The 27945-nt window shown below is 40.5% G+C and overlaps 1 protein-coding gene across 1 annotated transcript; it reads left to right on the top strand.

The window, feature by feature from the left end:
- LOC136297106 (vasoactive intestinal polypeptide receptor 1-like) lies at nt 1-25836 on the top strand. The gene is made up of 13 exons (XM_066196820.1): nt 1-39; nt 9698-9797; nt 13091-13198; nt 13943-14052; nt 16267-16364; nt 17810-17942; nt 18367-18520; nt 20216-20276; nt 21121-21190; nt 21733-21824; nt 23403-23532; nt 24369-24410; nt 25631-25836. Exons 1-13 carry the CDS (start codon nt 7-9, stop codon nt 25817-25819), a joined length of 1320 nt encoding a protein of 439 aa, XP_066052917.1. The 5' UTR covers nt 1-6; the 3' UTR covers nt 25820-25836.
- Nucleotides 25837-27945: the final 2109 nt, after the last annotated feature.

The raw sequence follows: 27945 nt of genomic DNA, 5'->3' as shown, positions 1-27945 counted from the left end.
CGGAGGATGCGAACTTTGCGCTGGCTGCTGCTCCCGCTGGTGAGTGCGCGCCCGCGGGGGAACCGCTGGGGCGGGGCGGGGGGACACCGAACATCTGGCTGCCGGCCACAGCTGGATGGCTCCGCAGCTGCCCCACTGCAGCCGGGGTGGGGGAAAGTCCGCAGAAGCTGGGGAACTTTTCTCCTAACAGGGAGCAGGCAGAAAGAGAGAAAAACGAGGAAAGGGTTAAGAAAAAAAAAAAAAATTAAAAAAAATATATATAATGAGACAGAGATGTTGGAGAGAAGGAAAGAAAAAAAAAAATTATCCCTAAGTTAATGTGTTGACCTAGCTCCTTTCATTAAAATTTTCCAACCTCAAGATGCTGTTAATAGATGTCTTTTCATTTCCATTCATGAGAATTGCAGTTTGCAGAGGACAGAAGAGCATGCCCAAAGCAGAACGGCTGTAGCAGGGCTTTAGGAGGACAGGAGGGGACAGGTCACTGTCCCAGCTGTCCTGAGAAAGGCAACTTTGCAGGAGAAGGAGGATAACTAGAAAAGAACAGTTCCTCCTGATGGATGGGGGATATTTTTTCCTCTGAGAGGGCACGGGTGTTTTCAGTGCTGGAGGTTTCTGATCTCATCAAGCAGGAGCATGAACTGTCTCATGTCTGTGTGCACTGAGGACAGCAGGTGAGGCTGTGCCACTGGACACTGGGGAGGATGGATGAGCACAGCGACACAATCCAGGCACGACCAACCCTCCCTGACCTCCACCGCTGGCACTGCCTGGGGTGCTTGACAAAAATCAGTGCAAATCCAAGCACAGTGATTCCTCTTCTTTGCCCTCAATCTTTAGCCTCAGGGAAGTGTTTGGAACGTTTCCTCCGGGTGTGATTACCAGGGACTCGTTAATTCCAACTTTACTCATTTCACAGTGAAATGTTCAGCGTGGGCTGAGATTGAGGTTCCTGCTGGAGCCAGGAGGGAGAGAGTCACCTTCCCAGGAAACATTCCATCTTGTCCTGAGATAGCCAGATGGAGTGGGGGCTTCTCTAGGGCCTGTTTTCCTCTGTGGGTAACTGTGACAGCCTAAATTACAGACTGATCCTGACATTTCATTTCAAAACAGTGAGAGATGGGATGTAAACTTTAACACGTGCACCTCTGGATCTTGTAATTTCCTCTGTATTTACACAGATTTACGTACAAGGGATAGCTTGTGGGTCCTTGCTATGCAAACCTCACCAGTGTAGCTATTATCATGTATTACACTGTTCTTTCATGAAAACCAGTCAGCCTAAAGGGTTAGACTGCTGCAGGTAAAGTGATTTTGGCGTCTGGGCCAGCCTTTTTACACCTAATGGAGGCACAACTCATTCTTGCAGCTGTCAGCAGAGTGGAGCTGATCCCAAGTGATGGATCATGCACATCTGGGGCCTGCCATAGATCATTTTAATATTGCAGCATATTGCAGCAGGCTGTGCCATAATAAAAGAAATTCTATAAACTGCCTGATCTGTGCAGCTTTTGGCCTCAAAATAAGAGCATCAACCTCATGTCTGGTGAGAGGCAGTGCTCTGAATGTCAGTGGGGTTTGTGCCTCAATCTAGGTCTCTTTGCATGTTCGGTTAGAGTCAGGGAAGACCTGAGACCCCCAGGATACAGTGAGGAAATAAACCTTTCCTATTTCAAAGGATCATCTCTGAACAGAGCAATTATTCCTGTATGGGTTCTGCAAAGAAGTCATTAATCAGATATGAAAATAAACCCGGGGGCTAATGGTGAAAACTTCCTCTGAGGAACTGGGTACTGCTACCTTCTGTCAGCTCCACAGGGATGTTGCAGGATACACTTTGTGCCTTGCAGAATAGAGTCCTTGATACTAAAGAAATTACCATTCACTGGCAAGTGACAAGGAACAGAGAGCACTGGAGGCTGAAATGCCTAAAAAATGACTTTTCCTGTCTTAAAGAGTTCAGAGTCTCAGGAAGCAGAGGACAAGGAGCAGAAAACACACAGAAAAGGCCTTCACTGCCTTCACACTGAGCTAAACTGCTTTCCTCTTCAAACACCTACATTTCCCATTTCTGGGAAGGGCTTTAGTCTGATCTAATGAGGGGAGGAGAGAATGGAAGCCCAGGTCGGTCACTCCTGAGCTGCACATTCCCTTCAGCAAAGTATTTCTTGTGCTAATGGGCCCATGGAGCCAAAACCATGGCAAGATGCTGACTCCCAGTTAAACAAAGCTGGGTGTCTAAATTTCCGTGTTTAATTTGTGCTTCTTCCACTGGTCTGGTCCCTGCAGACCTACAATTCCTCCCCATGGGGAGCTGGATGTGTGGAATAATCTGGTTTTCGGTGGTTTTTTTTAGCCTGGAGGGAGTCAATGGAGGGAGACAAGCTCCTGTACAGGTTGTCACTGTCCTGAAACAGGTGTCTGAGCAAAGTAGGAGGAATCCTTCCCTGGAACTGCTTGTTTGCTTTCACTGATCGTTAAGGGAGGCTTGATGGGGGAATTTAGATTAATCATCTACAATTAACTATCTAAAATTAGGAATCTGGTCTAAAGCTACTCATTGAGCCTACTTCAGTGTTCCTGGGAGGAGATGAAAACACTCCAAGAATACAGATCAATTAAATGAACTTGTTGTAGGACTTTGCCTTCCAGGTTTCAGAATTTTGGGATTAGATAACATGAATCTCACCTGCAGGCAACAAAAAAAAAAAAAAAAAAAAAAAAAAAAAAAAAAAAAAAAATTATACAGAAAAGGAGAAATCTCTCTTTAATTTACAGAAATACTTGCAACAGCAGAAAATGGGGATGCTCAGTTTTTAGTGTTCTGTTATTTTTCAAGCGTTAATAATAATTAAATGCTCCAACCAATTTAGCAGAGCACTGATCAATTAATCTTTCTCAAGGTAATATTAATTACAGTGTTCATAAACAAAGTAAATTAGTATGGCTGTGTTGTCTTATAAAGAATACATGTGAGTGAATAAATGTAGTGATATACATGAATAAATATGTATAGCAAGTGTTGTTCTCTATAAGGTCATGCAGTTAAACACAGTCATATAAATACAGTCCAATCCACAGAGGAGCATTCAAGCATTGCTTCAATGTCTTGAAAACAATATTGAAAATATGTTCCTCTAAATGAGTGTGAGGCAATCAGTGTCTCAGCTTCCCTTCTTCCATAGGTAATCAAGTTAGAGAGAGAGAAAACAAACACAGAAAATATCCTCTAGGTAGTCATTTTCAGCCAAAAAGACTCCTGAAATAATCTATTTAACTGGCTGAAGAGAAAGATTGGAAATGAGGCTGCAGCTTTGGGGTTGGAAGCTTCTGGGATCAGGATGGAGTCAGAGCTGGAAGCTGAGGGCAGGATTTTGTGTGAGAGTTGAATTTATTGCTGGGGACTGGAGTTCTGTCACTGCTGAGGTCACCTGGTGATTTCCAGAGTCCATGATGCCTTGGGAACCTAAAACAGAGACTGGACAGAACTGGAGAATAAAGTAGATGTTTATTGAAAGGCTTCTAGGATACACCTTGGGCAGGACAGGGCATGGCCAGGGCTACACCCAAGGTGGACCCAAAATGGTCACAAAATGGACAAATGTTCACAAGGTCTCACACTTTGATAAGTTTTGGTCCATTTGCATCTTGGGGTTGAATTGTCCAATTCCAGCTGCAGGTGATGCAGTCCCATCCTTCTTGTTTTCTCCCTTCAGCCCCTGTTTGTGTTTTTGGGCCTGAAAACTTGTGCCAGTTGTCCTTGGTGTGCAGCAGGAGAAGGATTTGTGTCCCTGCTGTGTGCAGAGAGCTGAGTGACACTGACTGTGAGCTCAGAGCTGCACCCCTGAGCACCGCAGAATCTTAAAAAACATGAAAACCAAAATTTAAGGTATCATCCACAGTGGCAAACATGGCTTGGGGATGGTGGAAAAAAACCTAGATGGATGCAACTGAGCTTTTAAGAGTTGAGTTGACTTTTTTTTACTGCATGACAAATTGTTATTTTTTTATTGTTTCTTGTTTTTTACAGAACACAGCACTACACATAAGGCATTATAAATATCCCAGAATTAATTGTAGGCCAAGGCTTGGACAGGAAGGTTTTCACTGCAGTGACTGGGAATGTAGCTATGGAATGGACAGGGGCTCATGGAGCTCAGGGTGAGCCCCAGGTCCCTCCAAAGCACATGAGAAAATTGGCTTCAGTGTCCTGCGCTCCCCAGTCTCAAAGATTTTTAATTAGCGCTTGGTTTTTTTGAGGAGTTAAGCAGATGGAACGTTTAGATAAGATACATTTAACAGACTGGGAAGTTTATGAGAAAGGCTGAGGTTTTCTTTGTCTGTTACTAAACCTGTCTTCAACTTTTTTTTTCATGAATCTTCCTCCATCCTAAAAGCCATTCCCGCCCATCAATATTTCACTGAAAAATTGTGTGTATTTCAAAGCATATCCTGATTTTCCTGCCTGGTGTCTTTGGCAACCCTGTCCAACTTTCAGGACTAACTGAGCACTTCAGACTTAAAAATGGGGATGCAGGAGTTGTCTTTTCTGTGCTTTTCTATATTCAAATATACCAGGTGAGTTTTAATCCTCCAAGGTGGGAGTCTGTGTGTGACATGAATGGCAGACAAGCCGGTGTGAGGGAGAACTAAAATATTCAGGCATTGGAGTCATATCAGAGCTGGGGAAGCACAGACAGCAGGAACTGGGAGTACAGGATTAATTTCAGAGCATATCGGAGATGGGATCTGGGTGAATGCAAGCTGAGGAGACAGAGGCGGAAAGGAAAGCGATGAATATTCTCAGTCAATGATTTATGTACTTGACGCAAAACCCATTTGTGAGGCTTTAGGATTGCAGGGCACTGGAAGCAGAAACAGATCACTGGAAAGAGCCTTCAAATTCCTGGATCCTTCTCATCTTGCCAATGAATTCAGCCAATTCTTCGAGCTTTGATTAATTCTCAAAAAATGACTGAGTGTTACTGCTGGCTCTTTGATCCCATGGAATTGCTTTTTCAAAGGTGAATAATATATTCAGTGCCCAGCTTTGAAGCACTTCCCTAATTTTCAGAGAGCATAGAAAATGTCCCTACTCTTCCCCAAGTGTGCTAATGGACTTCTTAATGAGTGAAGATCTGTCTTTTGTGTGACATCTAAATTACAGTTTTTCTATCCCCATAAGCAGCTTAGGGGCACCATTTTTGAATGGACTCTCAGGAAAGATTGCTTTTAATTAAATGGCACTAAGCATGGCATGAGGATGTTGCTGGAAATACTCCTCCCAGTGCTTGCTAAATCTGTAGTCCAACATAAACGTATCAAAGCCCAAAGTGCCGTTACTTTGATTTTTCTGTGCAGATTTGGGGAAATAAATAAACTATCATGGAACAGAGGAAACAGAAAACAATGTTAAACTACTCACAGTGAATAAGCCACTGAATGTTTTGGTGCAATGACCTTAAAAGATGTGAAGAAAATGAAGTCCAAAAGTAAATGCAAGCCCAACATCTGTGTCTCTAAACTGTCTCAGGTTTTCAGCATGCTCATGGTTGTCATAGGTAATTTTTTAGCAGTCACTGTGTTCCAGGCAAGATTGTTTTTTGTGGTAAGAACTAGGAGTCAAAACGGTGAATTTTGACTCAAATTGGTCAGTAACATTTGATCCAGGGAAAAAATAAACAAACCCTTTGTGTTACGATGCTCAGGAATGCAAAGCTCAATGCCTTGAGGAGCGTCCACAACATTTCCTGAAATCTCTAAGTTTTATGTGTAAATCTCAGAATGAAAGCACCCCACTGTGGTTTCCAGTGAGAATCAGGCCAGGTTACTGCCGAGATACTGGGAAATATTTATCCAAGGAAAAACTTTTTCAATCAGCCTCTTACACTTCTCTCTGTGGCAGGGAACACAGTGCCAGACTGGACAGTGTCTGCCTCAGAAAGCTCTGCCCTGCTTTGCTTCCTAAGTTTTCCCTTTTTTTTATGCTGAGCAGGAGCTACTCTTTTCCTACAAAATCCACCTTTTCAGCAGATGCCTCCCAAATTGCCGTAATATGTCCCTGCACCAAATGCAGAGAGGTCCTGCTTTCTGGACAGCCCCGTCACCCAACCCTTGTAGGCAGATTAGAGCAAAAACTTTTAATTCAAGGCATTGTGAGACTAATAACAGAAAATAAGCCACAGACGACAAATTGCAAGTAATGCTCTGCCCACAAGGCTTTTCTTTAACTATGCAATGGTTTAATGTCTTTCCTTTCCTTAAAGCCTGGGGAAAACCAACAGATTGAAGCATCATCACTGCTCTTGATTTCTTGTATATGTGTCATTTTAGCTTTACTTTTTCTGTCCAACAGTGGCTTTACTTTCAGCGAGGCTGCATGATTATAAATTAATAGCAACAGCCTCGTTTTTGTTTCTTAGGGGGTAGTCTGTGGGTTGCATCTGAAATAGGGCTTGATGTTGATTTTCAACCCCTGAAGTGTCAGTGATACGGAATCTCTGTGATAAAGTCTGGGTTCCTGCGGTTGTAGCCCTGCCCACCCCAAATCCAGCAACCCAGAAGGAAACAAACTTTGGGCCAATGGTGAATTGCTCTGAGTGTCAGTGGGATTGACTGCAGTACCACCATGGGTATCAGAGTCCCAGAATGGTTTGGGTTGGAAGGGACCTTAAAGCTCATCCAGTTCCAACCCTGACACCTTCCACTATCCCAGGCTGCTCCAAGCCCTGTCCAGCCTGAGTTGGACACTTCCAGGGATCCAGGGGCAGCCACAGCTTCTCCAGGCCATCAGTGCCAGCACCTCCCAACCTCTGAGTATCACTACCTGTTGATCAGGACTTCGCAAAGAAACCATCAAATCATGTTTTCTGATGATTTATCACAGTTTTCAGAGGCAGGAGGTAGAACTGGCTGGACCTGTTTTAGCCATTCCTCTGTTATGTGTAAAACCAAGGCAGTACCACGTCCTCAGGGGTGGGGTATGAGCTTCCCCAGGCACTGTAAATTGAGAATCCTTCAATTTTGCCAAAAACTCTGATGGGTGATGGTGTTTGAGGCTCTGGTTCAGCAGAGGATTTACCAAAGGAGAGAAGGCAGGAGATGCAGCCTGCTCTGAGCAGGAGTCTGGCATCCTCAATGTCCCTCGTTGCCCCTGCCTGTGTCTCTCTGACTGACTTTTGGAGAAAAGATTACTCTTCTTCCTCTGAATTTTTTTCAGAACTGATTCTGCATGTTTCTAGGATTCCCAACTTTTCTGGCATGAGGTTATTAATTAAACCCACCACTCCCCAGTGTTTTTTTTTTTTTCTAAGACATTTAAAATATTGTGGTTTGTTTGCACTTTGGGTTATGCCTTTTAGCACAAACTCTTTTCAGAGGACTCAGTGAATATGGTAGAGCATCATCTCAGATTGCCATGACTTTTAAACACCAAACCTAAGAATATTCCAAATACAAAATTATCACTGTAACAGAATCCAGGAATTCCAGAAAGTAGACGGATTTTTTTTCCCTGTCCAGCTGAATCCACCTTTATGAACTGAAATAGTGAGAGATTTATGGAGCAATTATTTTGTTACTTCTACTCAGGGAATTCATTTGTTATGTGGGCAAACTGCAAAGTGAAATGTCTGTTTAAATGTAAAGTGATGAGCAGGGGATCCTATTAATACCTGAAAGATTTCATTTCAGAATTGAGTTACTACAGTCGAAGAGCAAAAAGTACTATTTTAAGAGTCACTCATGCTGATTTATAAAATGTATTTTGAATTACCCACTGGAGTATTATAATGCATGAAAAAGCACCATGTCTTAACTTTCTTTTCAAACAGTGCCCCTAATCCTCTTTCTGTTCTAATATTAGCATGGATGAACCATCTCTGGGGCCTCATAATTAAGACAAGTCTGTCTATGCTCCTTTAAAACCCAAATGTAGGCAGAATTTTTTAAAGGTTTTTAAAGATAAAGTTGTGCTCTAATTTTTGCCCCTTGGCAGATATTATTGCTAAGATGGAATAGTTTGCATAACTTCCAGTAGCATTTCTGTGGAAGCTAAAAGAAATCCTGGTTGCTCTGCTCACTGAAAACATTTTGAAGGCAAATAAATCAGTTTTCTGAGATTGAAAAGGCAATATAGAACTACTGTTCACATCTGCATTGACTTTTCAGTCATTAGAGGTTAAAAGATCCTACAGTCTTCCTCAAAAACATGTTGGGAAGTCTTCAGTCCATAGTTTTTCCATTAAAATCCCTGCTCACTGAGCCCTTGGCTTTGTCTTGAACAGCACAAGTTAGAAAGAAGCAAGAAAAAAAAAAAAGAAAAAAAAAAAAGAGAAAAAAAAAAAAGAGAGAATTTTTGTTCCATATAAAACTGCTCATGTTTTGAGGATCCCAATATCCCAAAACAGGCTTTGGTCCAGTATCCAGTTCTCTGGATACAGTTCAGTGGCTTTCTTTACTCAGTTTAATTCATTTTCCTAAAGATGGGTGTGTAGAAGGATTTGAGACATCAAGTAACGCATTTGAGACATCAAATAATGCATTTGAGACTCCTGCACGTGGCTGACAAAATTCATGCAGAGTCTACTCAAGAGGGCTGAGATACTTTTTCACATCCCAAACAGCACCAACCATTCCTGGGGGTCTGAGACATCCCTGAAATCCCCAAGGGCTGCAAAGGAAACTGAGATAACAAATCAAGTGTAGACACTGACATGTAGTTTCTTTCTCAGAATTTATTTGCCTTTGCAGAGGAAGCCATTTTTGGGTTGTGTAGGTTATTAAGAACATCTTCACAGTCACAGGAGTTGTGATGCAGGACTACAGGAGACATGAAACTTTCTGGAGCGGAAGATGGAGGTCAAAGAAAATCCCTGTCAATAAATGGGACTAAATATCTGTAGCTAAGAGGATGAATTTAGACCCTATTCAACAACTGCTGTCTAGAAATCCATTTAACTGTTTAAATGTACCTTAATCTGTGAAATAAAAAAAAAAATCCTTGAGATTCCCAGTCGTTAATTTTTTTCTCATTTCTTCATCTGTTAAAATGAAAGTAGCTCCTCAGTCTGATGTGTGTGCAACACCCTCAGATAACACATTCATAGAATTTTTCAATCATTCAGATTAAACTATGGCCAAGACTACCATTCTTTAAATAAATTTATTTAATTTCAGTTGACTTATGGAGAAGAAATATTTCTGTGGGCAGGCTGCATTTAAGTTTGGAGAACCTGATGTGAATAATCCCACAGCTAGTGGATTCATCCAATTTTGGCCAGCTGGTAAATACGTGAAAATCCAAAAACTGTGAACATCATTTGAGTTATGTGGGAAACATAACTGCAAAGGGAAGGGGATAAAAATGTCCATACTGGAGAAGAGGTGCTGTATAAGCTGAATATTATGTCACAGTGAAGAATCCATGTGGAATGTACACCCAGAAATGTACACAAATTAATAATTATTTGGGATCACAGACTCCTCCTGCCATTTATATGTTCTATTTGCAAACAACACAAAACGAACAAACAAACAACAAACAAACAAAAAAAAACAACAAAAAAAACCCCAAAAAATTCAGCTGGAGTTTTCATATTCTTAGACCTCAAAGTTTAAACCACAAGGTACAAAAGGACTTTTCTCATTCTGATAATCACAGAAGTTCTTGGTGGTTTTTGGTCTTTCTCTTGCCAAGGTTACGGGAATCCATCCAGAATGCAAAATATTCCAGCAGGTGGTCAAAGAGGAGGCTCTCTGCTCGGAGCACAACGAATCTGCCTCACCTGATCTTAAAGGTAAGATGGTCATTCCCTGGTCCTGAGGGGCATTCCCTGGGTTGGAATGTCTCACATTACTGGAGGGTGTGGTGTGTTCTCTATTTACATACAAAACTCCAAAGAAACTCCCACAGAAGGTACTGAAGACCCCACTGAAGTTGTATCAACGTTGAGGATCATTCCAATCTGGTGAAAATATTCTTTGAAGGGGGGAAAAGATGTTAAAGAAAACCCCAAGTTCTTCTAAATGTTGCATTTTTACGATTTTAGTCATTATTTGTCTGCTTGTAAAGGTTTATTGTGGTGGTGTTCAGAAGTCTATCGCATGCTCAGATATAAAATTCAAAAACTAAAATGAACACGTAACAGGGCCTGTAAAATATATTTGGAATGTTGTGTAAGGTGTTCCCTCCTGGGGTTTTGGCATTGTGGAAACACGCTTAGAAATAACTCAACATGGAATTTTAAAATGCTCAGACTCTTTGAAAAATTCAGTCACATTTTATTCTGGTCAGCTTTACTTAGAAAAATTTGAATCCACCTCAGTGAGATTTTTCAGTCCCATGAATTTTAAGATGTTTGTTTTCTGCAGAGGAATTATGAGACAAAAATACCTCATGCATTTAGTCAGGAGAGAATTATTGGAAACACTTGGAAGTCTGCCTTTAGCAACCTGGTGAAAATCAGAGTCTAACCCCAAAATATTTCCTTTCTCTTTCATATTATTCTGCAGAATTTCCAATCACTCCCTTGTTTTGTATCTCTCATCTAGTTTCCTATTTTATTTTGGTGCTATTTCTCACAGACGCTTGAGGAAAGTCCAAAATACCTGTTTTTGCACTTAGAACACACAGTAACCCACCACAAAAAATCTGGTACAAATTAGGCATTTTCAAAAATGATTCATTACCTGCATTGCAGGAAGTCATTCCAGGCATCTTCCTCGTCAACACAAAAGTAATCACACGGTTTTAGCATCCTGTTTATAGCAAAAGAAATAAAAATCCCTGAGAGTTCTGTTAAACTTTTTAACAATCTTCAACCTTGTCCACTCTGAGCTTCTCAGAGCTCCCCTTTCCTCCTTTTCTTCTCCAGAGAAGGAAAGACTTTAATGAAAGTCTGTTCTGGTATTGACAACATTTGTGAATATAGTTTGAAATTAAATATTAGAGCTGGGAAAACAATTTTTCCCAAATATTTTATCTGGAGGATAAAACTACACTAAGATAAGTAAAAGTCCATTGCTTGTGCTTCAGTTTTTAGGAATTCACTGAGACCAACAGAGGGATCAGAGTTTGTAGGATTAAACTTAAGCAGTCACAGACAATCTGTGCTGGAATCAGTCTGTGTTTTTAAAATCAGGCAGAGTTTTTAATCTAAAGTAGTTCCACATTATTCTTGTGCAGAGCAACATCCAGTGAATGCCACCAGCAGAACCCAGGGTGAAATTCCTCTGATTTTGAAGCAGATGTGTAAAATAGATCAAATTAATCAAGTCCTAACTCCACCTTTTTTTTTTTCTTTTTTTTTTTTTCCCCTTCACTGTCTAGAAATTCCTGGATTTCTGAACAAGACTTAAATATCTATGATGTCATAGATACATTTGTAGATACAGCTCCTACTGCAGTTGTCTTTATGGAGTCTCTGATGGCTTGGACACCACCAGTCTCCTGAAAACCTTGGCATGCAAAATTCCCTTTCAGCCTCTGCACTCAGCAGTGCCTTTGATATAAACTGTACAAGTCACTGGAAATAAATAATTTCTAAGACTTAAGACATAGAGGTTCTGTTCCTACACAAAGTCACAAAAATATAACTTTAAACTCCACATTGCCAAATAAAAACGATTTTTTGACCCAGCTCCTCAAATCTGCCAAGCCTTTCTAAGAGGGACCACTTCAGCAGCTAAGTGTAAGTGTTGGGGCCACTGCATGTCTCAGTTGGACTAATTGGCTTCATTAATTTAACAATTAGCAGCCAAGTTTAGGCTGGGAGCATCAGTGAGAGCCAGGTACTTGCACGGTGTGATTCATCCTGTCCTCAGGAAGAAGCTGCCAACATTTGAGATGAATCAGCTCTGAAAGTCTCTGTCTCTTTCTGTTGTTCACAAAGGTAGACAAGATTAGCTGACATGTTTGAGGCAATTAAAATTTCAGCTAATGAATGAGGGCCTCTATTTTCCCTGGAAAATTTGGTATAGCAGGAATTTCATCCTCGCGGGGGTGATGTGAGGATAACGCTGTGGGAGATTCTCAGGACTATCCTTCTGAAATCCAGGGAGTAACTTTGCTCAGCTCCAGGCAAGAATTGCTTCCACATTTCAACTTGACAACTTGAGATTTGCCTTGTCATCCATCGGCAGAGGCAGCAGAAAAGAATCACGGAAGAAAATAACACCTCCCAATTCGACCCCCTGCTTTATAGCCCCCTTATGACTACCTAGAGATTAGTTTTGGTTAGAGCATGATGCTCTCTTTTATTGTTTCAGGCACATTTACATGCTGGCAACTTTTCTGTGCTGCCCCCACACCCATTTGCCAAGAGCTCCAAGTCTCAGTGTGATGCAGCTGTGACAAAGCTGTGATTCACTGAAACTCCTGAAAACCCTTTTTTTTTAGGGCACTCAGAGCCAGCAGCACACCCTGTGTCATCAGCCAGCAGTCTCTGCTTTAGGGAACACTGTGAATTCCAGACTCACTCCCAGCGATGGTCGTTTTTTATAATGCTGAGATGTTCTCCTAGTTTGGGATGAATTTAATCCCTCAGGAAATCCACCACAAAAATGGCATTGATTGCCTAAGACTGGGACTTCAGCCCGAATTTCCTTTAAGCCAGGTGGAACTGGTAGACTTTTAAACAGGAATGAAAGAGAGGTTCAAGCTGAGTTTTGAGTCTGATGTATTTCAGTCAGACTCTATAATGAGGCATCTCCATTAATGAGAAAGGAGTAATGAGAAATCTCAAGTGCTAATCATTATTCAATACTTTTATTTCGGTGGCTTTTGTTTTGACAACAGGAAAGAGCTCCAATTGATTTGACTTTTGGATTGTGTCTGCTTGAATTTCAGGTACGTTCTCTTATGAGATAAGGAGGGGGAAGGTCCAGCTGGAATACCAAGTGTAAGCAAGGATGTATTCAAGGAGAAAAGGAAAACACTCCATTCCTTCATCTGCAGAGCTGCACGTCCTGCTGTGGCTCTTCTTGCATGTGAATGAGTGGGAAAGCCACAATCTCGTTATGGAAGATCAAATGTGTGATGTTCCCTGTGATTTTCTTTCTTTAGAGGCACATCTGTTTATTTGTCTTACAGGGTGTGCCAGAGACTGGGATGGTTTAACCTGCTGGCCCAGAGCCACATTTGGGGAAGTGGTTAAAATTCCCTGCCCACAATTTTTTGAAGAATTCACCAGTACCCACGGCAAGACTTTTTCGTATTCTTCTATCCCTATTTTTTAATTATTATTATTTTAAATGAATTCTAGTAGTTGAGGATTCCTTTATATTTTCCTGATTTACAATGCTCTTGTGTCAGTCAGCATTCAGTAATTATCCAGACACAAATCTCAGCTTGGGGTCAATATTGACACTCTTATGTTTTGTGTTGTGCCCTACTGAATTCTTTAATCCCTTTGGTGATGTAAATATGATGGACAAGTTCACCATGCTGCTAAATGTATAAAGGAATATGTCTTAGAAGCACTGATTTATAAAACTGTACATTAATTAATATTAGAAACAACCTCCTGAGGTCATCCAGTCCAATCCTCCAGTCAGAGCAGGACCAAGATCAAAGCTTGTGTGGAGCTTCCAATCTGGAAAAGACAGCTCAGGACTTTGCCCAAAATCCCAAAATACGTTGTAAATGTATAATTTGATTTCCTCTGTGGAAGGAATGAATTTGCAGAGTTGATTTCCCTTATGAAATGCACAAGTCCCACTGCATCTTGAAATGCCTGGGAACACGTCCCTCAGGTTTTTCCAAAGGATAGATATATAGAATATTGTCATTCTTATAGCTAATCTCCCTGAACATGACTAAACCTATAAGTCCCACTCTTAGGAACCAAAAAAGTAATAAGAAATTATTGCTACCCATCAAAACTTAAAGAACAGCAGCACCAGCAGCCCTAAATTAATTTTCTGCTGTGTTTTCCCACTGAAGGTTTCCTGCAGAGGAACTGCACACAGGAGGAATATTGGTCAGAGCCGTTCCCCCCATACACCGTTGCCTGTGGCTTTGATGAAGGTTCCAGTAAAGGACCTGAGGATCAGGTGGGGTTTGATTTCCTGTTCCTGAACATCTCCAGAGCATCCTCTCCTGAGTAGCTGGATGGTCGACACATCTGAGTCCTGTCAGGACCCAGTAATTACCCATTTTCAGTGCTAAACTCAAAGGTTTTAGGTTTATTTAGAACTTGCTTAACAAATTAGGCTCAACATATAGCAGCCAGCACTTTCTTCTCCATCCAAATGTCTCCTCTTGGTGTTAAACTCATGTTTAGTTTGCCTGTCCAAACTAACAAAGACTGGTCCTCTGACAAAGGTGGTGTAAATCCTCATCATCCACCCATCTCCCAGGGAAGCCCTACCCACCAGTCCTCAGGGATTTTTTCAGGGAAAAATTCCTTTGGATCCCACCTATTTGTATTGTTTTCCAGATTTTCTTTGAGTCATAGAAATAATATTTCCTAACTTTATACCCTGGTGGTCAACACACATCCTTAGGAGGGAATTCTTGGAGGCCACTGAATATTTCCACACTTTATTTTAGGTGTTCAGTGGAGCAGGAAGTGAATATTTTTCCTATCTAAAAATCCTAATTCATGCTCAATTAAGCTTCAGAATTTCTTTCACCTCCACATTTTGATACGATTTAAATTTTCACATTCCTCCTCGTCATACTGGAGTTCATATCTGGAAGCTCAGTGACCTTCTGTAGATAAGAATATTTGTACTTTGCACTTTGGAGAAAGATAAATGCTTTCAAAGCTTAAATAAATGCTTAGAAAACTTAAGTAACTGCTTAAAAGCCTTCTGGAAACATGCCGGAAATTATCTGAATAGTTCAGAAGGGATGTAAGGTTAATAAAAGGATGTGTATTCCGGAGCACAGTTCTCCAGCACCATGGGGTTCTCCCACAGGACTAAACTCACTCTCCAGATGGCTTTCTACAAGCAGCCACTGGATTAAACTAAACCAGGCATAATTTCTGGCTGGTCTAGGCTAAAATCAAGCAAGGAGCTGTGTTTATATTTCGACAGGATAGCAGATTTCTGCACAGAGCTGCTGTCTGTGCTCTGGCTGTGTTTACTTTGTCATTCCAGTCAGATCCACAAGGTTTGACTATGAAAAGAAGATAAGATCAGCAATCTCTGCTGTGCTGCACACACAGGGAAGTGAGTCAAAATCCCAATTGTGTCCTAAGAGAACCACTTTGTACTTTGTATGTACAGTGAGCACTTATGATGTCTTTTGTATTTCGTGTTGTTTCTTAATCCATCCTACAAAACCAGATACAATAAATTGAAACACTTCATTATGCAATTAAATAACTTCTTTTCAGAAATATTTCTGAAACACCACGAAGATTCCTGTCATGTCAGGCTTACAAGATCTCTTTATGGATCTATTTAAAATTGCTAATTTTTTGTCTCAGCCTAGAATTGCAGCCTTTTGGATAAACAGATTTGGGATAAATTTGAGAACAAATTGTCCACTGGATTTATAATAAGGAAATTTTCCTGGGTTCAGAGAATTTAGTTTCTGGGGATTTTAAATAATTAGGTGATGTTGTGGTGAATCAGAATAAAAATTGCATCATTAAAGCTAAGTAAACAAGCTTTATTTTTCTTGGGACACAAGATTAGGATTTCTTAGGATATAGGTCTTTTAATTAAAAACAAGTGAATTATGAAGAATTTACAATGCTACAATATACAGCAAGGAATTGACTGTCCAGAGAATTAAGGGCTGTGAGATGATTTTCTTGGCTTTAACATACCTCCACAACATGATGCAACTCTTTATCAATGTTTCAGCTTCCTCACCAGCTAATAGAGACTTTTCTTTCTCTTTCAGCTATAGCTGTTTATGAAAATCAATATTTATTGAATCTGGCCCAGGTCTAAAGTAACAGATTCACAAATCTCCCACCAGAAGGTTTCAGTGCTCCAGAGTTTTTATGTACTGACATGAGACTAGGTGGTTACATATCAAAGTTATTATTTTCCTGGTGAACATGCTCAGAGGGGTCAGATGAGCCTGTGGGCTGTGGAACTTCTCTCGTGTAGGGTTAGGTAGGACACAAAGGAAAACATTTGTTAGTGGTGGAGGGAAAATCCTGAAGCAGATCTCGAGCATGAAAAACAGCAGAGAGACTGTGGGGCTGAGCAGTGAGAAATATGAAATATGTCCCAGTGGAATGAGCATCCCAGGGTGCATCCAGTACAAGCCCCTGCACTGGGCTGTGTCTCTTTTTCCCACAGAAATCCTATTATTCTGCATTTTGGCATGTCTACACCGCTGGATATGCAGCATCCATGACTTCGCTCATTACAGCTCTAATTGTTTTTGCTGCCTTCAGGTAAATACAAATGGGCTTTTTATCAGGGTGCCTTAAAACAATTTCTCTCAGATCCTCTGTGGTTTTGTTTAGCGGGATTTTTTTATGGTTGTTTTCTCATCATTCTAAGCATGACACCTTTGATGGTGATGGGTCCTTCTCTACTCGTGCTGTTGTGTTTCCTGCAGATGTTAAAACAATCAAGCTGGGCAGTCTCTCCTTATCTCCTTCCTGACACCATACACTGGAAATTCCCTAACTTTAGATGATTTTGAACATTTTTTGGTCATTCCTACAGTGCATGGCGGGGCAGACTCTGCAGAAACAGTATCCCATGCCCCCGAACCAGAGTTTCCTAAATTGTCCATTCCCCCTGTGAAGGGCCATTTCTTCCATAACTGAGAGACATAAAAAGACATTTGATTAAATTTAAATGCCTCGTTTGATGATGTTGGCTATTAGGAAGTGGATCTGGGGTTTGGTTGAGGCAGAGCCCAGAGCAGCTCCCTAACTGGAGTGGGTTGGCAGCCTCAAAGGTCTTGGCCCTTGCAGAGGGACCCAGGAGCGCAAGGCTGATGTGTCCAAACCCTGAGGGAGATTCCTTCAGCCCAAGGTACAATATGCACAGGGCAGTCTAAGGAAAGGGAATCATAGAAATATTGGGCTAGAAAAGACATTTAAGATCAAGCCCAATAGTTAATCCAGCACTGCCAAGTCCATCACTAACTCAGGAGCCCAGGCATCACAGCCATGCGTGTTTTAAATATCCACAGAGACAGGGACTCAACCACTTCCCTGGGCCAGTACTCAACAACCCTTTCCGTAAAGAAATTTTCCCTAATATCCAGTGTAAACCTCCTCTGGCACAACTTGGGGCCTTTGCCTCTTGTCCTGTCCTTGTAACTCAGGGGAAGAGCCCAGCTCCATCTGGCTGTCCCCTCCTGTCAGGGAGTTGTGCAGAGCCACAAGGTCCCCCCTGAGCCTCCTTTTCTCCAGGCTGAGCCCCTTTCCCAGCTCCCTCAGCTGCTTCTCCTCAGATTAATGCAGTTTAGGTCAACTGCTCTGGGAGCTATCCCATAACATGCGACTGACATCAATCTAATCCTTTCTTGGACCCGAAAGGGACCAAAAAGCTGGATGCAAGCTTGTTCAACAAGAAAAGTTATTAAAAATAAATAAGAGGTATTATCATAATCCAGCCCTAGAGTCCCACAAGTTACTCTCTGCTTCTGGCATCTCCTTTAAATGAATGTGTGGTGATCCAGGGACAATTATCCTGGAATTTTTATTAGCTGAGAAAGGTAACAACTTCTCTGCTCCCTCCTGTCTTGCTGCCTCTCAAGTAATGACGGATCATTTATTGCTTTGCAAGGTGTCTGCAGAATTGTGTGTTCCTGTTTGATTTTTGATAACACCATGAGAAGCTTCTCTGAGAGAACAATTCTTATCTTCTCTTTCCATGCCAGAAAATTCCACTGCACACGGAATTATATCCACATGCACCTGTTTGTCTCCTTTATCTTGAGGGCAGTCGCTGTTTTCACCAAAGATGCTGTTTTGTTTGCAGATGAAACCATGGACCACTGCCTCATGTCAACGGTACTGACTTTCCCCTCTCTCTCACCCCTGGCTGAGCATTTAATTCTTTACCTGAAGGCAACAGGGAGATCTTTTCATCCTATTTCTCCTGTTGCTAAAACTGAAATCTTTAAACAAACAATATTACACAAACCCAAAGACCAAGTGCTAAGGTTGCACTAAGCTTTGATATTTAGGTCTGCTGGCTCTCATGAAACTCTAACAATTTCTACCAGTAAAGAATTTAATCTGTGAGAAAAACTCCACCGTATTTCCCTTTCAAAAATCTAAAATAAAGTCAATTTAAATTGCAAGACCCCAAACCAACAGAAATTTTGTTATTTCTTCATTCTTGTGCGGCGACACTGAATTTTGCCTACATTTCTGTAGAAACCAGCCATAAGGAGAGTAGACCTAAAAGGTTTTTCTTCCTCTGCACTTCCAGGTTGCCTGTAAGGCTGCTGTGGCCTTCTTCCAATTCAGCATTTTAGCCAATTTCTTCTGGCTTCTCATCGAAGGGATCTACCTCCAAACCCTGCTGCTGCTGACCTTTGTTTCCAACAAGAAGTTTGTGTGGTGGTTCATATTTACTGGCTGGGGTTAGTACTTCCTTCCTCTCCACGACTTTCAGTATTTCTGGTTGCTTGCAGAAGTGGATAAAATCTGTGTTTTGAGGTAAAAGGAGCCTGTTGAAGGTGACATTTTTAGAAAGAAGTTGCCTGTTCGTCCAGTGCTGTTACATCAAAGTCACGTCATTGTATTGCCTTTTATATCTCAGTTATTTGCACCATGGTGGTGAATAATCCAGGCCTCAAGAGGATGAGTGATACGGCTGGATAATATCCTAGAAATATGTTGAGTTTTTCCACTCACTAAAGAAGTTTGGGTGACTAAGTCACCTTTTGTTTTTAGCAAGCAGAATTTGACAGATTAATCTTAAATCATGTGAGTCCAGGCCTAGGAATCAAATGATTCTGTTTTTCTTTTATTTTCAGAGATCTTCTGACTTTAAGGAATCTTTTGAGGTTATACAGCAATTGAAGTTATCTCTGACATTCAGAATAGGAATGTGAAATAAATAGGATTTCTTTCACTGCTCAGAATTGTGTATTGTGACTCTCAGATATTGCCATGTCTCACCTTGGCTACTCTAAAATACAGACACCTAAACTGAGTAATTACAATGACATTTTTTGACTTAGATGTGAAATCCAAATTATCCTGAATAAATATTAATTTATCCTTCACCTTCAGATTTTTTTTTTTACTTTATTTAATGTAATTAAATTCTTGTTGGAATTATTCCAAATAGGATTGTCTGAAAGTAGACTCTCAGCCCTTGATTAATCATGGCCAACTTGAGATAAGAAAGCAAACAACTCAATTAATAATGTGGTAATCCTCATCTCCTTCTGCAATCAATGGAAGGTGAGAGATACCTCAGGGGTAACTCACATCTTAGGTGATGTGGAGGGAAATATTTTTTTTCATTAATTAAAAAGCCAACTTGAACTTAACAAGGTCCCAGCTTAAAGGACTTGAGCAAAGGGCTAAAATTTAGAGGGACAAGTCCTGGGCCTTTTCTACAGATCTCAAATGATACTTAGAAAGAAATTACCTCTATTTCTATAGAATAATCAGTGAAAATGTTACCTGCTTCACATTAGAGTCCCAGTTGTGGCAGCTTTGAAAGTCACTTAGTCTTTGGAAATTCAATTCCACAGGAGGAGAGAAAAAACAATTTCTGTTTTATAGGCCTTAAAAAACCCCAGTCAAAAATGTAGAAGGATAGAGTGATAAAGTGAGGCTAGAAATCACTAGATCCTGGATCCAGTTAATTTTTCATGGAATTCTTATCAACTGATTTGTCTGGGGTGATTAGTAGAGTGGTTAGGACAAAATTATGGGCTCTTCCAGCTGCTGTACAAAGGGTGTTTGTTGGCCACAATTCACAAGATAAAAGAGCCCCAGATAAACAAATGATTACTCCATCTTTACAAGTGTTTGTAATTCCTATCCAAATCTTCAAGTAATTCTTTACATTTATTTCTGAAAATGTAGTTTCACACCATCCCCTATTCTCCTTTGCCATGATATCATTCTCCTGCCCTTTCATTCCTTTCCTTTTTCCTTTCCCTGGACTGCAAATTAAATCCTTTCATAAAGTTGTTGAAAATTGTCTGACCCATAACTTGACCTTTAATCCAACCTGGTGCCCTGTGAACCTGCTGGAATAAAGATTCCATGGGACACGAAATTCAAACCAGTTGTTGTGTTCCTGTTGGTTTGCTCAGGAGCTCCCACTGCTGTGATGTTTGCTTGGGTCCTCACACGAATCCATCAACAGAACACTGGGTGAGTCAGAGCTGGGATAAGGAACACGAGGATATCCTAATTTTTGTGGTGTTCTGTTTTTCTGGTGGGGGAAAAAGAAAGATGTGTACAGAAAAAAAGTAAGGGGAAAAAGCTCCCATGATTCAAAGTTTTACCTCTAATTTTTGCAGCTTGTACTGAAGTAAGTGAGAAAATACTTTAAATCTTGTGATTATTATGTCCATACATGGGGTAACAAAACCTAAAAATGTCATATCAACTATTGAAATTTCATTTAAGTTCCCTAATGCCCAGTCCTTGAAATAATTGCATTTCAAGAAAGTTGCTGCTTCTGTATAAAGTCAACCACAAGTTATTAGCCCTAATCTCTTCAAATAAGAACTTTGCAAACAACCAATGTTGTCTTCAGTAGTTTCTTCTTCTGTTTCCATTCAATTATTTTATTTTGTTTCATTTTTATCTGTGTCTTTAAACATGAGCTCCAGACAGAAAGATTGTTTACTGTAAGCTATCCTGGAGGCTTTCAGATCATTTCACATCAGCTGGAAATACAATATTTTATACCTACCTGCTCAGAACTCAGGATAGTTGAATAAGAAGTTGAGTTGAGAGTAGTAAGAAGAACAGAAAAGAAGCCTGAAAATAAAAATTTGTTTTTTTTTTTTTACTTTGCTTTGGTTCTTCAATCTGTGATTCTTGCTGATTAAATTTTCTTTAGATTAGACTACACAGAAACCAGAGACATTTAGACAGTGATTTAGAACTTAGTGTCCAGCACTTTCCTTTCCTGTGGCAGAAGTGCTTTTGTGTGTGATGGGAAGCTCCCATGGGACAGATAAAAACCTGGTTTTGTTTGTTGTTTCAGATGTTGGGACGACGATGAAAATGGAGTGGTGTTATGGATCATCAAAGGCCCCATCCTGCTAACTGTATTAGTAAGGGTTTTTCATTTTCCCTCGAGTTTCTGCATATAGATAATTTTATCTAGTATGCTTTTAAAATGAGTTCTTATGATTGTAACTTAAGACAAAAAAAAAAAATCTCCCTTATCCATGAATTTATACCACCTGAATTTAGGGAGGGAGCGATCTGTTTTTCAGATCTGTTTCTAGTATAATCCCTGTCATAAACAATGACAAGTACAGGGGGGACTTTTTTAGACCATTTAAAATCTAAATTTCAAATCTAAATTTAAAGTTCTGACCTGAAGTACAAGGCATTAGTATCAGACATAAAATGATATTAAGATGTGCAGGTCTACAATAATTCGACATAACTTTCATCATATTTTATGTACAGCTATATATTGGTGGGAAAGATAATTATTCTTTCTAAAGCTATTGATCTGAGCTGAGAACAGATGAGCACTGGTTTATAGCAGTGCAATTCCTACAAGTGGGGATTTTTAGTTATTTGTATCAGCTGAAAGCATGTCCTGGTTTGTAGTAAATTTTTAGATTTTGTCTTGTCTTTACAGATTAACTTTATTATATTCATTAATGTGATCAGGATTCTAGTCATAAAATTGAAATCCCAGGAGGGAGGAGGGAGCCATTCAAGCCACTTTGTGTAAGTATTTCTGGGTCTCTTAGGACTGACGTGTTCTAACTGCTGTAAGAAAATTTTTATGGGTAGGAGAACAGAATGTTCTACTCCTCCTCTAACAGAAAGAGAAGAAATGACAATGTGAACTTTCTTTTTCATCCCAAATCTCACATCTTACTTTTCTTCAGGGGAAGAAGTGTGGGATGGATGTATTGGGGACAAAGAGCAAAGCAAAATATAAAGTACGAAACTTCAAAAGCTTGAAAGTGTAAACACTAAATGTCAGGTGATGAATCCAGCTCACTCCCAGCCCTTTCCACACAAATGGGCACAGAGAGAAAGATGTAGATAATTTCCTTTAAACTCTTTGCAGTAACAGGAAACAATCTGTAACCAAACCTGTGAGAGTGCACTTCACATGGTGGAGTCTGCGCCACAACAGTAGCAGGGGTTTCCATTTTAGGACAGGATTTGGGTTTCATTCATTGTTTCACTTATAAGGTCAAAACCAGAGAGTTCAATACCTTATTTTGGCCGTGTTCCAGCACAAAGACATGTCGCATTTTGGGACATGAAAGAATGAGGCAGGCAGCAGGAAGGTCAGCAGGAAAGTCCTATCTTTAATTTTCTGACTCCATATTATATACAATTTTTTCAGGAGACAAAAGATTGGCTACATAGGTTGCTACCTCTTTGACCCCGTTGGTGAAGATCACCATCAATCACATTTCTCCTCCCAGAGGAGAAATATGTGAACAAAATAGATAAATCTAAAAATAAACATTGTTTTCTTGAAGCTGCATGAGAACAAAATGCAAACATTGAAAAGCACAAAAAGTTAGGGAGACAAAGATGCCTGTTGGATCTTCGAAGCTGCATCTCAAAATCTTGTTACTATTTCTATCGGCCAGGATGCCAAGAATCCCACCTTACTTGGAACATACTTAAAAGAGTGCACAAAGACTTTCAGCACATTTTTGGGGTGTTGTAGCAGGTGCAAAGGTCTGTGCCTTGCACCTGGCATGGTTGGGGTTTTATTCTGTTTGTTTGTTTGGGTTTTTTTGATGTTTGTTTTTTGTTTTGTTTTGGTGTTATTTTTGTTTTGGTTTGGTTTTCTTTGTTTTTTTGGTGGGTTTTTTTGGGTTTTTTTGTTCTTTTTTTTTTGTTCTGTATGGTTTGTTATTTTCATCTTAATTAAAACATTTTTGCTTTTCGAACATCTCCAATAATAATAATAATGATAATGATAATGATAATGATAATAATAATAATAATAATAATAATAATTCCATATTGCTAATATTTTAAGCCGTTGTGGGGCTTAAAATCACCTCAAACCCAGAGGAGATACACCTGTGAGGGGCTCATAACATTCTGTCCCACCATAAATACATCACAAACCTAGTCTTGGTTGCTGGCAAACCCCTTCACAGTCACTGGAAATCCCATCAGTGCAGCCACAGGACCCTTCCATAACTTCTCTGGATGCAATTTCCTACATTTGGTGCAGTCCTCTGAATTAAAAAATGTTCCAACATATAATTTCTGTCACTCGTTTCCTGTTCCTAACAGTGCACTGTTGTTCAATTCTTGCTTTTCCAGGCGCCTTGCAAAATCCACGTTACTTTTGATCCCCCTCTTTGGGGTACACTACATTGTATTTGCATTTTTCCCCGAGAGCACTGGTCTGGAGGCTCGGCTTTATATCGAGCTGGGCCTGGGCTCATTTCAGGTAAGATGGACAAAATGCTCAACAGGTTGAGGTATTTGGTCTGTAATAACCCACTTCAGGCTGGTTATAAGAGCAGGATTTATTAATGCATCCAAATTCAACTCGCTCATCCCATCTCACTCCTTCACGAGCTCTTATGTTGCTTCTTCTTCCCTTATTATTCGAAATCTCTGAGTCAGACTTCATGTGAATAATCACCAAGAGTAAATACAACAGCTACTTTTATTGAATAACAATGGCAGAACACCATGAAGACCAGTCTGTGGATTAAGGTGAACTGGTTGAAAATTATTTCACATGTAATAACAACAAGAGGGGTGGTAAATAAGGGTACATAACCACCTGGTCTGCCCTTACCCTTTCACAGGAGTGAACCACGTTAACATCTCTGTTTATTTTACTGTTCCATGACTCAGAACAGCAGTGTGGATTTGAGAGGGTCAGGGCCTTGTACTGAACAGCTGAGTACTTCTCCCTTCCCCTTTCCCCTGTACCCCACCATGATTTGTCCACATTGATCCGTGTTGCAAATGATTTGTCTCCCATGCTTGCCTTATCTGAGGGAGAGCTTGCTTGCAGGATACAGTAAACAGCAAGTCAATCCTTGTTGTCTCTCTACAATGGCAATAATAAACATAAAATGTCACCTTCATTGAGGAGTTTAATTCAATTATGAAAACTCAGTAAATAGTGTCACGTTGCCTGAACTCCAAGAGAAAACTGGGAAATAAGCATTCTTTGTTGTCTTACACAAGCTGTAAATGAAACCTGATGTCTTTCATTGATTCTAGATTTTAAATCCATGTTTTATCCTCTCCCTACCCTCCCTGTCCTAGGGTTTCGTTGTTGCTCTTCTATATTGCTTCTCAAATGCAGAGGTGAGTAGCCAATCCATGAGATTATCAAAACCTTTAGAACTCACAGTCTCCTCTTGTTTTTTAATTTCTTTTCCTATTTTCAGAACAGATCTGTCTTTGATCTACTCCTGAAACTTTGACATCCCCATATTTTTTTGTTCCTTGGTAGCTTTGTTGACTTTATTTGTATTCACACACTTCTGACAGAAGGACACAAAATAAACTTTGAAACAATGACCCTTTAAAAATGGCCCCCTTCACTTGGCATGCTCCAGCACCTTCCAGGAATGGCTAAACAGAGGTGCAAGATGCAAGTAACCCTACTCAAGGATGAGTAATTCCTAAAATAAGTTTGTTACTTAGGAGAACCATTTATAATGGCCATTCCAAGAGAGTCCCTTCAAGACTTAGCTGTGAATGCAGAAAACTCTGCTTCCAACCTTCCTTCTGTATCATAGACTCCTTGCCAGCAGCCTCTTAATTGCTTCAGCAGCCTTTTAATAGCTTGCATATTGCACCTCACAACACAGAAACCCATTAGGTGCTGAAAACGGGTCAGGCAGAGCCTGATCTCTGCCCCAGGGTGAAGCTGGGTTGGCTTTTGTCCACGTTTCTTAGGGATAACTGTTCCTGCAGCAGCTTGGCCACTCATTACCACTTGGCAGTGCATCTGTCGTGGTTCCCTGCAATCCTAAAATCTAATTATTATTTTCTCTGTGTATATGTGTTTCCGCAGTTCTGAGTGTCTGTGACAATGTGAGAGACTGTGCTGCTGCCAGGCAAGGTGTTATGAGTATGGATGAAACTGAGGAGTGCTGGAGGGCCTTGAGTTTGCTGGGATAGAGCTGGAATACTGGATAATGGTGGAGGAAATCTCTCTTTTATTTATTTGATTCTTGGAAGAGCCACAGACCCATCCATGAAGTTGCACTCGGGGACTGTCTGTGTCTCTGTGTGCTTAACAGGGGAAATTAAGGCAGAATAGGAGACACCAAAATGATAAATATTGCCAGTGACTTGCCCTGGTGTCCAAATGCACTTCTGCATGCCATCCTCTGAAGTTTTGAAATTAAATCTGTTTCTTTTCAAAAGGGACGAGGACAGAGTTCAAGTTCTTCTAAAAATGTGTTAAGGCTTAATCCTGACTTACATGGGCTAAGTAGTCAGGTAGACTTTTCGGCATATTTTACCTCCAGTGTTCATTAAGTCCTAATTTTCTCTTTGTTTGTAACTTCCTGCAGGTTCAAACTGAGCTGAAGAAACAACTGTGCAAGTGGCAGCACCAGGAATATCTGACCTTCACCCACAAACACGGGGCTTTGTCCAGAGAAACCAGCCCGGTCAACTACGTCACTCAGTTATCCCTGCTGGACAAAATCAGCCCCAAAAGGAGAACCTCTGTGCTCCAGGATGGGGTCACCACTGTCTGAGGGTGACACTGCAATGTCCCACCCAAGAAGTGGCCAGCTGGATCCTTTGTGGCTTCCCAGAGTGAGGAGCCTCCTTTAAATTCCTTATCCTGAGCAGGGGCTGCTTTTTTCACCTGGTGCAGATCTGCATCACAACCCTGGTTCTCTCTCTCCTGAAACATTAAGCAAACTTGTTTTGTTGTGAAAAGGCAGACTTTGAGCTAGAGTGAAATGACAGGTCAGCAAACAAACAAACAAATAAAAAAGAAACCCCCCAAAAAAACAAAAAAAAGCAAAACCCAAACAAAACCCCTACATGAATTCCTCCCAGGCCCAGCATGTTTGGCATGCCTTTGTTAGCATTTCCCAAAATTTCCAGTTTCTAAGACCATGATTCCTAACCGTCATTTGAAAAAGTTATTTGCTGGCCAAGCTTTGCCATAATGATTTCTGATGTTTTACTACTTTTTTTGACATGTCTTGGGACAATCTAATGGAAATTAAGCACAGAAACCTGAAAAACACTTACCTATAGAACAGTAATCTGCTTTAAAAGGAAACTCAGACTGTCTTCAGTGACACAAACAAGTGACACAAAACACCTGCTCAATTTTTTTTCTTCTTCTAAGCCTGTTGAACAGAGATTAAATTAGGCCGGAGGACCCCAAACCCTTTCTTGTCCAAAGGAAAATATGGAGCAGTGGAATATCAGGCAGATGTTGTTGTGAAGGAATAAATCAAAGCAAACCCAATGCCAGGTGCCAGCTGGGCTACCTTGTGCTCAGAATCACTCACAGACCCAATCTTAGTGCCCAGATGTTGTTTTTTTATTTTTTTTGTGGGACAGACATTCAGAACCTTGAAGATCCATCTGTGAAACACCCAATTCTACCAGTATTACAAAACTGGGAAAGGAAGTCCTTTCGCAGGAGCAGACCTGGAAACAGGAAAGAGAAAGGAAAAGAAGAAAGACAAAGGAGGAAAAAGTAAAGATAAAGGAGAAAAAGTAAAGGGAAAAGGGGAACAAGAAAGAGGAAAGGAGAAAGGAAAAAGGAAAAGGAATAGGGAAAAAGAAAAGGGAGGGGGAAATGAAGAAAATCACCAGGAGAAAATAAACCCAGAGAAAGTGAAGAGCACTTCAAGCTTTCCACTGAGCCATCATCATGATAGCTCTCCAACGTAAATCAGGAGAAAAATCCCCTGACAGGAAAGCCATCAACCATTTTCAAAGGGTCATTGCTTCAAAGTTTATTTGGTGTCCTTCTGTCAGAAGTGTGTGAATACAAATAGAGTCAACAAAGCTACCAAGGGACAAAGGAGATTTGGGAATTGCCATGGTTTCAGGGATCAGGATGCACACCCAGCTGTGAGGGCTGCTGAAGCAGAGGGAGCCAAAGCTGTGCCTGCACCATTCTTTGTGTGACCTTCCTCTTTCTTCAAGACTGAGCTGGACTCCACCTCAACCTCTCCAAAAGCAAAGGAAAGGCAGACGAAGTACATGAGATGAGTCAAGACAGGAGCATTCCCAGGAGAATCTGCATCAGGCTTGGAGAACGCTGCCATTCACTCACCCTCTGAGTTACAGTATCAACTCAGCTTTAAAAACCCAGTATTCCAGTCCTTCAATTTGCTCTGCTTTTGGTTAATTATTTAGACCAACAGGCATATGACTCCTGGAAATCACTTTGCTGATTTTAGGTGCTTCATCTCTAGTTCTACTAGAGCAGAGATTAATTGTCTAGGCTTCTCTAAAAATGATTCAAATGAGTCATTTATTAATTAGGCATTTAACCCATCTGTCACAGTGTCATATATTTGTGGTAAGGAGTAATTTTGTCTATTCTGACTTTCTTACCAGCTTTATTTGTAAAAGCAATCTCGGTTCCTGTGTTTTGTTGCTGAGCATAGCAATGAGAATTTGTATACAAAATGTATGATGCACATCTATAAAATTCAAGTGGCAATTACTGCTGTTGTGAGTTTGTACATTTATTTTATGTCGGTTTGGATATTTCATCTGAGTTTGTGCATTTAATTTGTGCCACTTTGGATATTTCATTTGAGGCTTTATAAAATAAAAGGTTAATAACCCTGGGGAGTGCTAAGATTTCTTGGATAAATATTTGATTTGTTCTGTGAAAAGAACC

Source organism: Chamaea fasciata, unplaced genomic scaffold, assembly GCF_029207755.1.
Source record: "Chamaea fasciata isolate MVZ Bird 193981 ecotype frontalis unplaced genomic scaffold, bChaFas1.0.hap1 SCAF_1, whole genome shotgun sequence".
Classification (NCBI taxonomy): Eukaryota; Metazoa; Chordata; class Aves; order Passeriformes; family Sylviidae; genus Chamaea; species Chamaea fasciata.
The sequence above is the reverse complement of the archived record's forward strand: the minus strand, read 5'-3'. Positions and strand labels throughout refer to the sequence as shown.

Coding starts and splice junctions, on each gene's coding strand:
- LOC136297106 (XM_066196820.1), top strand. CDS start 7: ATGCGAACTTTGCGCTGGCTGCTGCTCCCGCTG. Junction 9,798..13,090: donor TGCCTCACCTGATCTTAAAG/GTAAGATGGTCA, acceptor TTTGTCTTACAG/GGTGTGCCAGAGACTGGGAT. Junction 14,053..16,266: donor GTAAAGGACCTGAGGATCAG/GTGGGGTTTGAT, acceptor TTTTTCCCACAG/AAATCCTATTATTCTGCATT.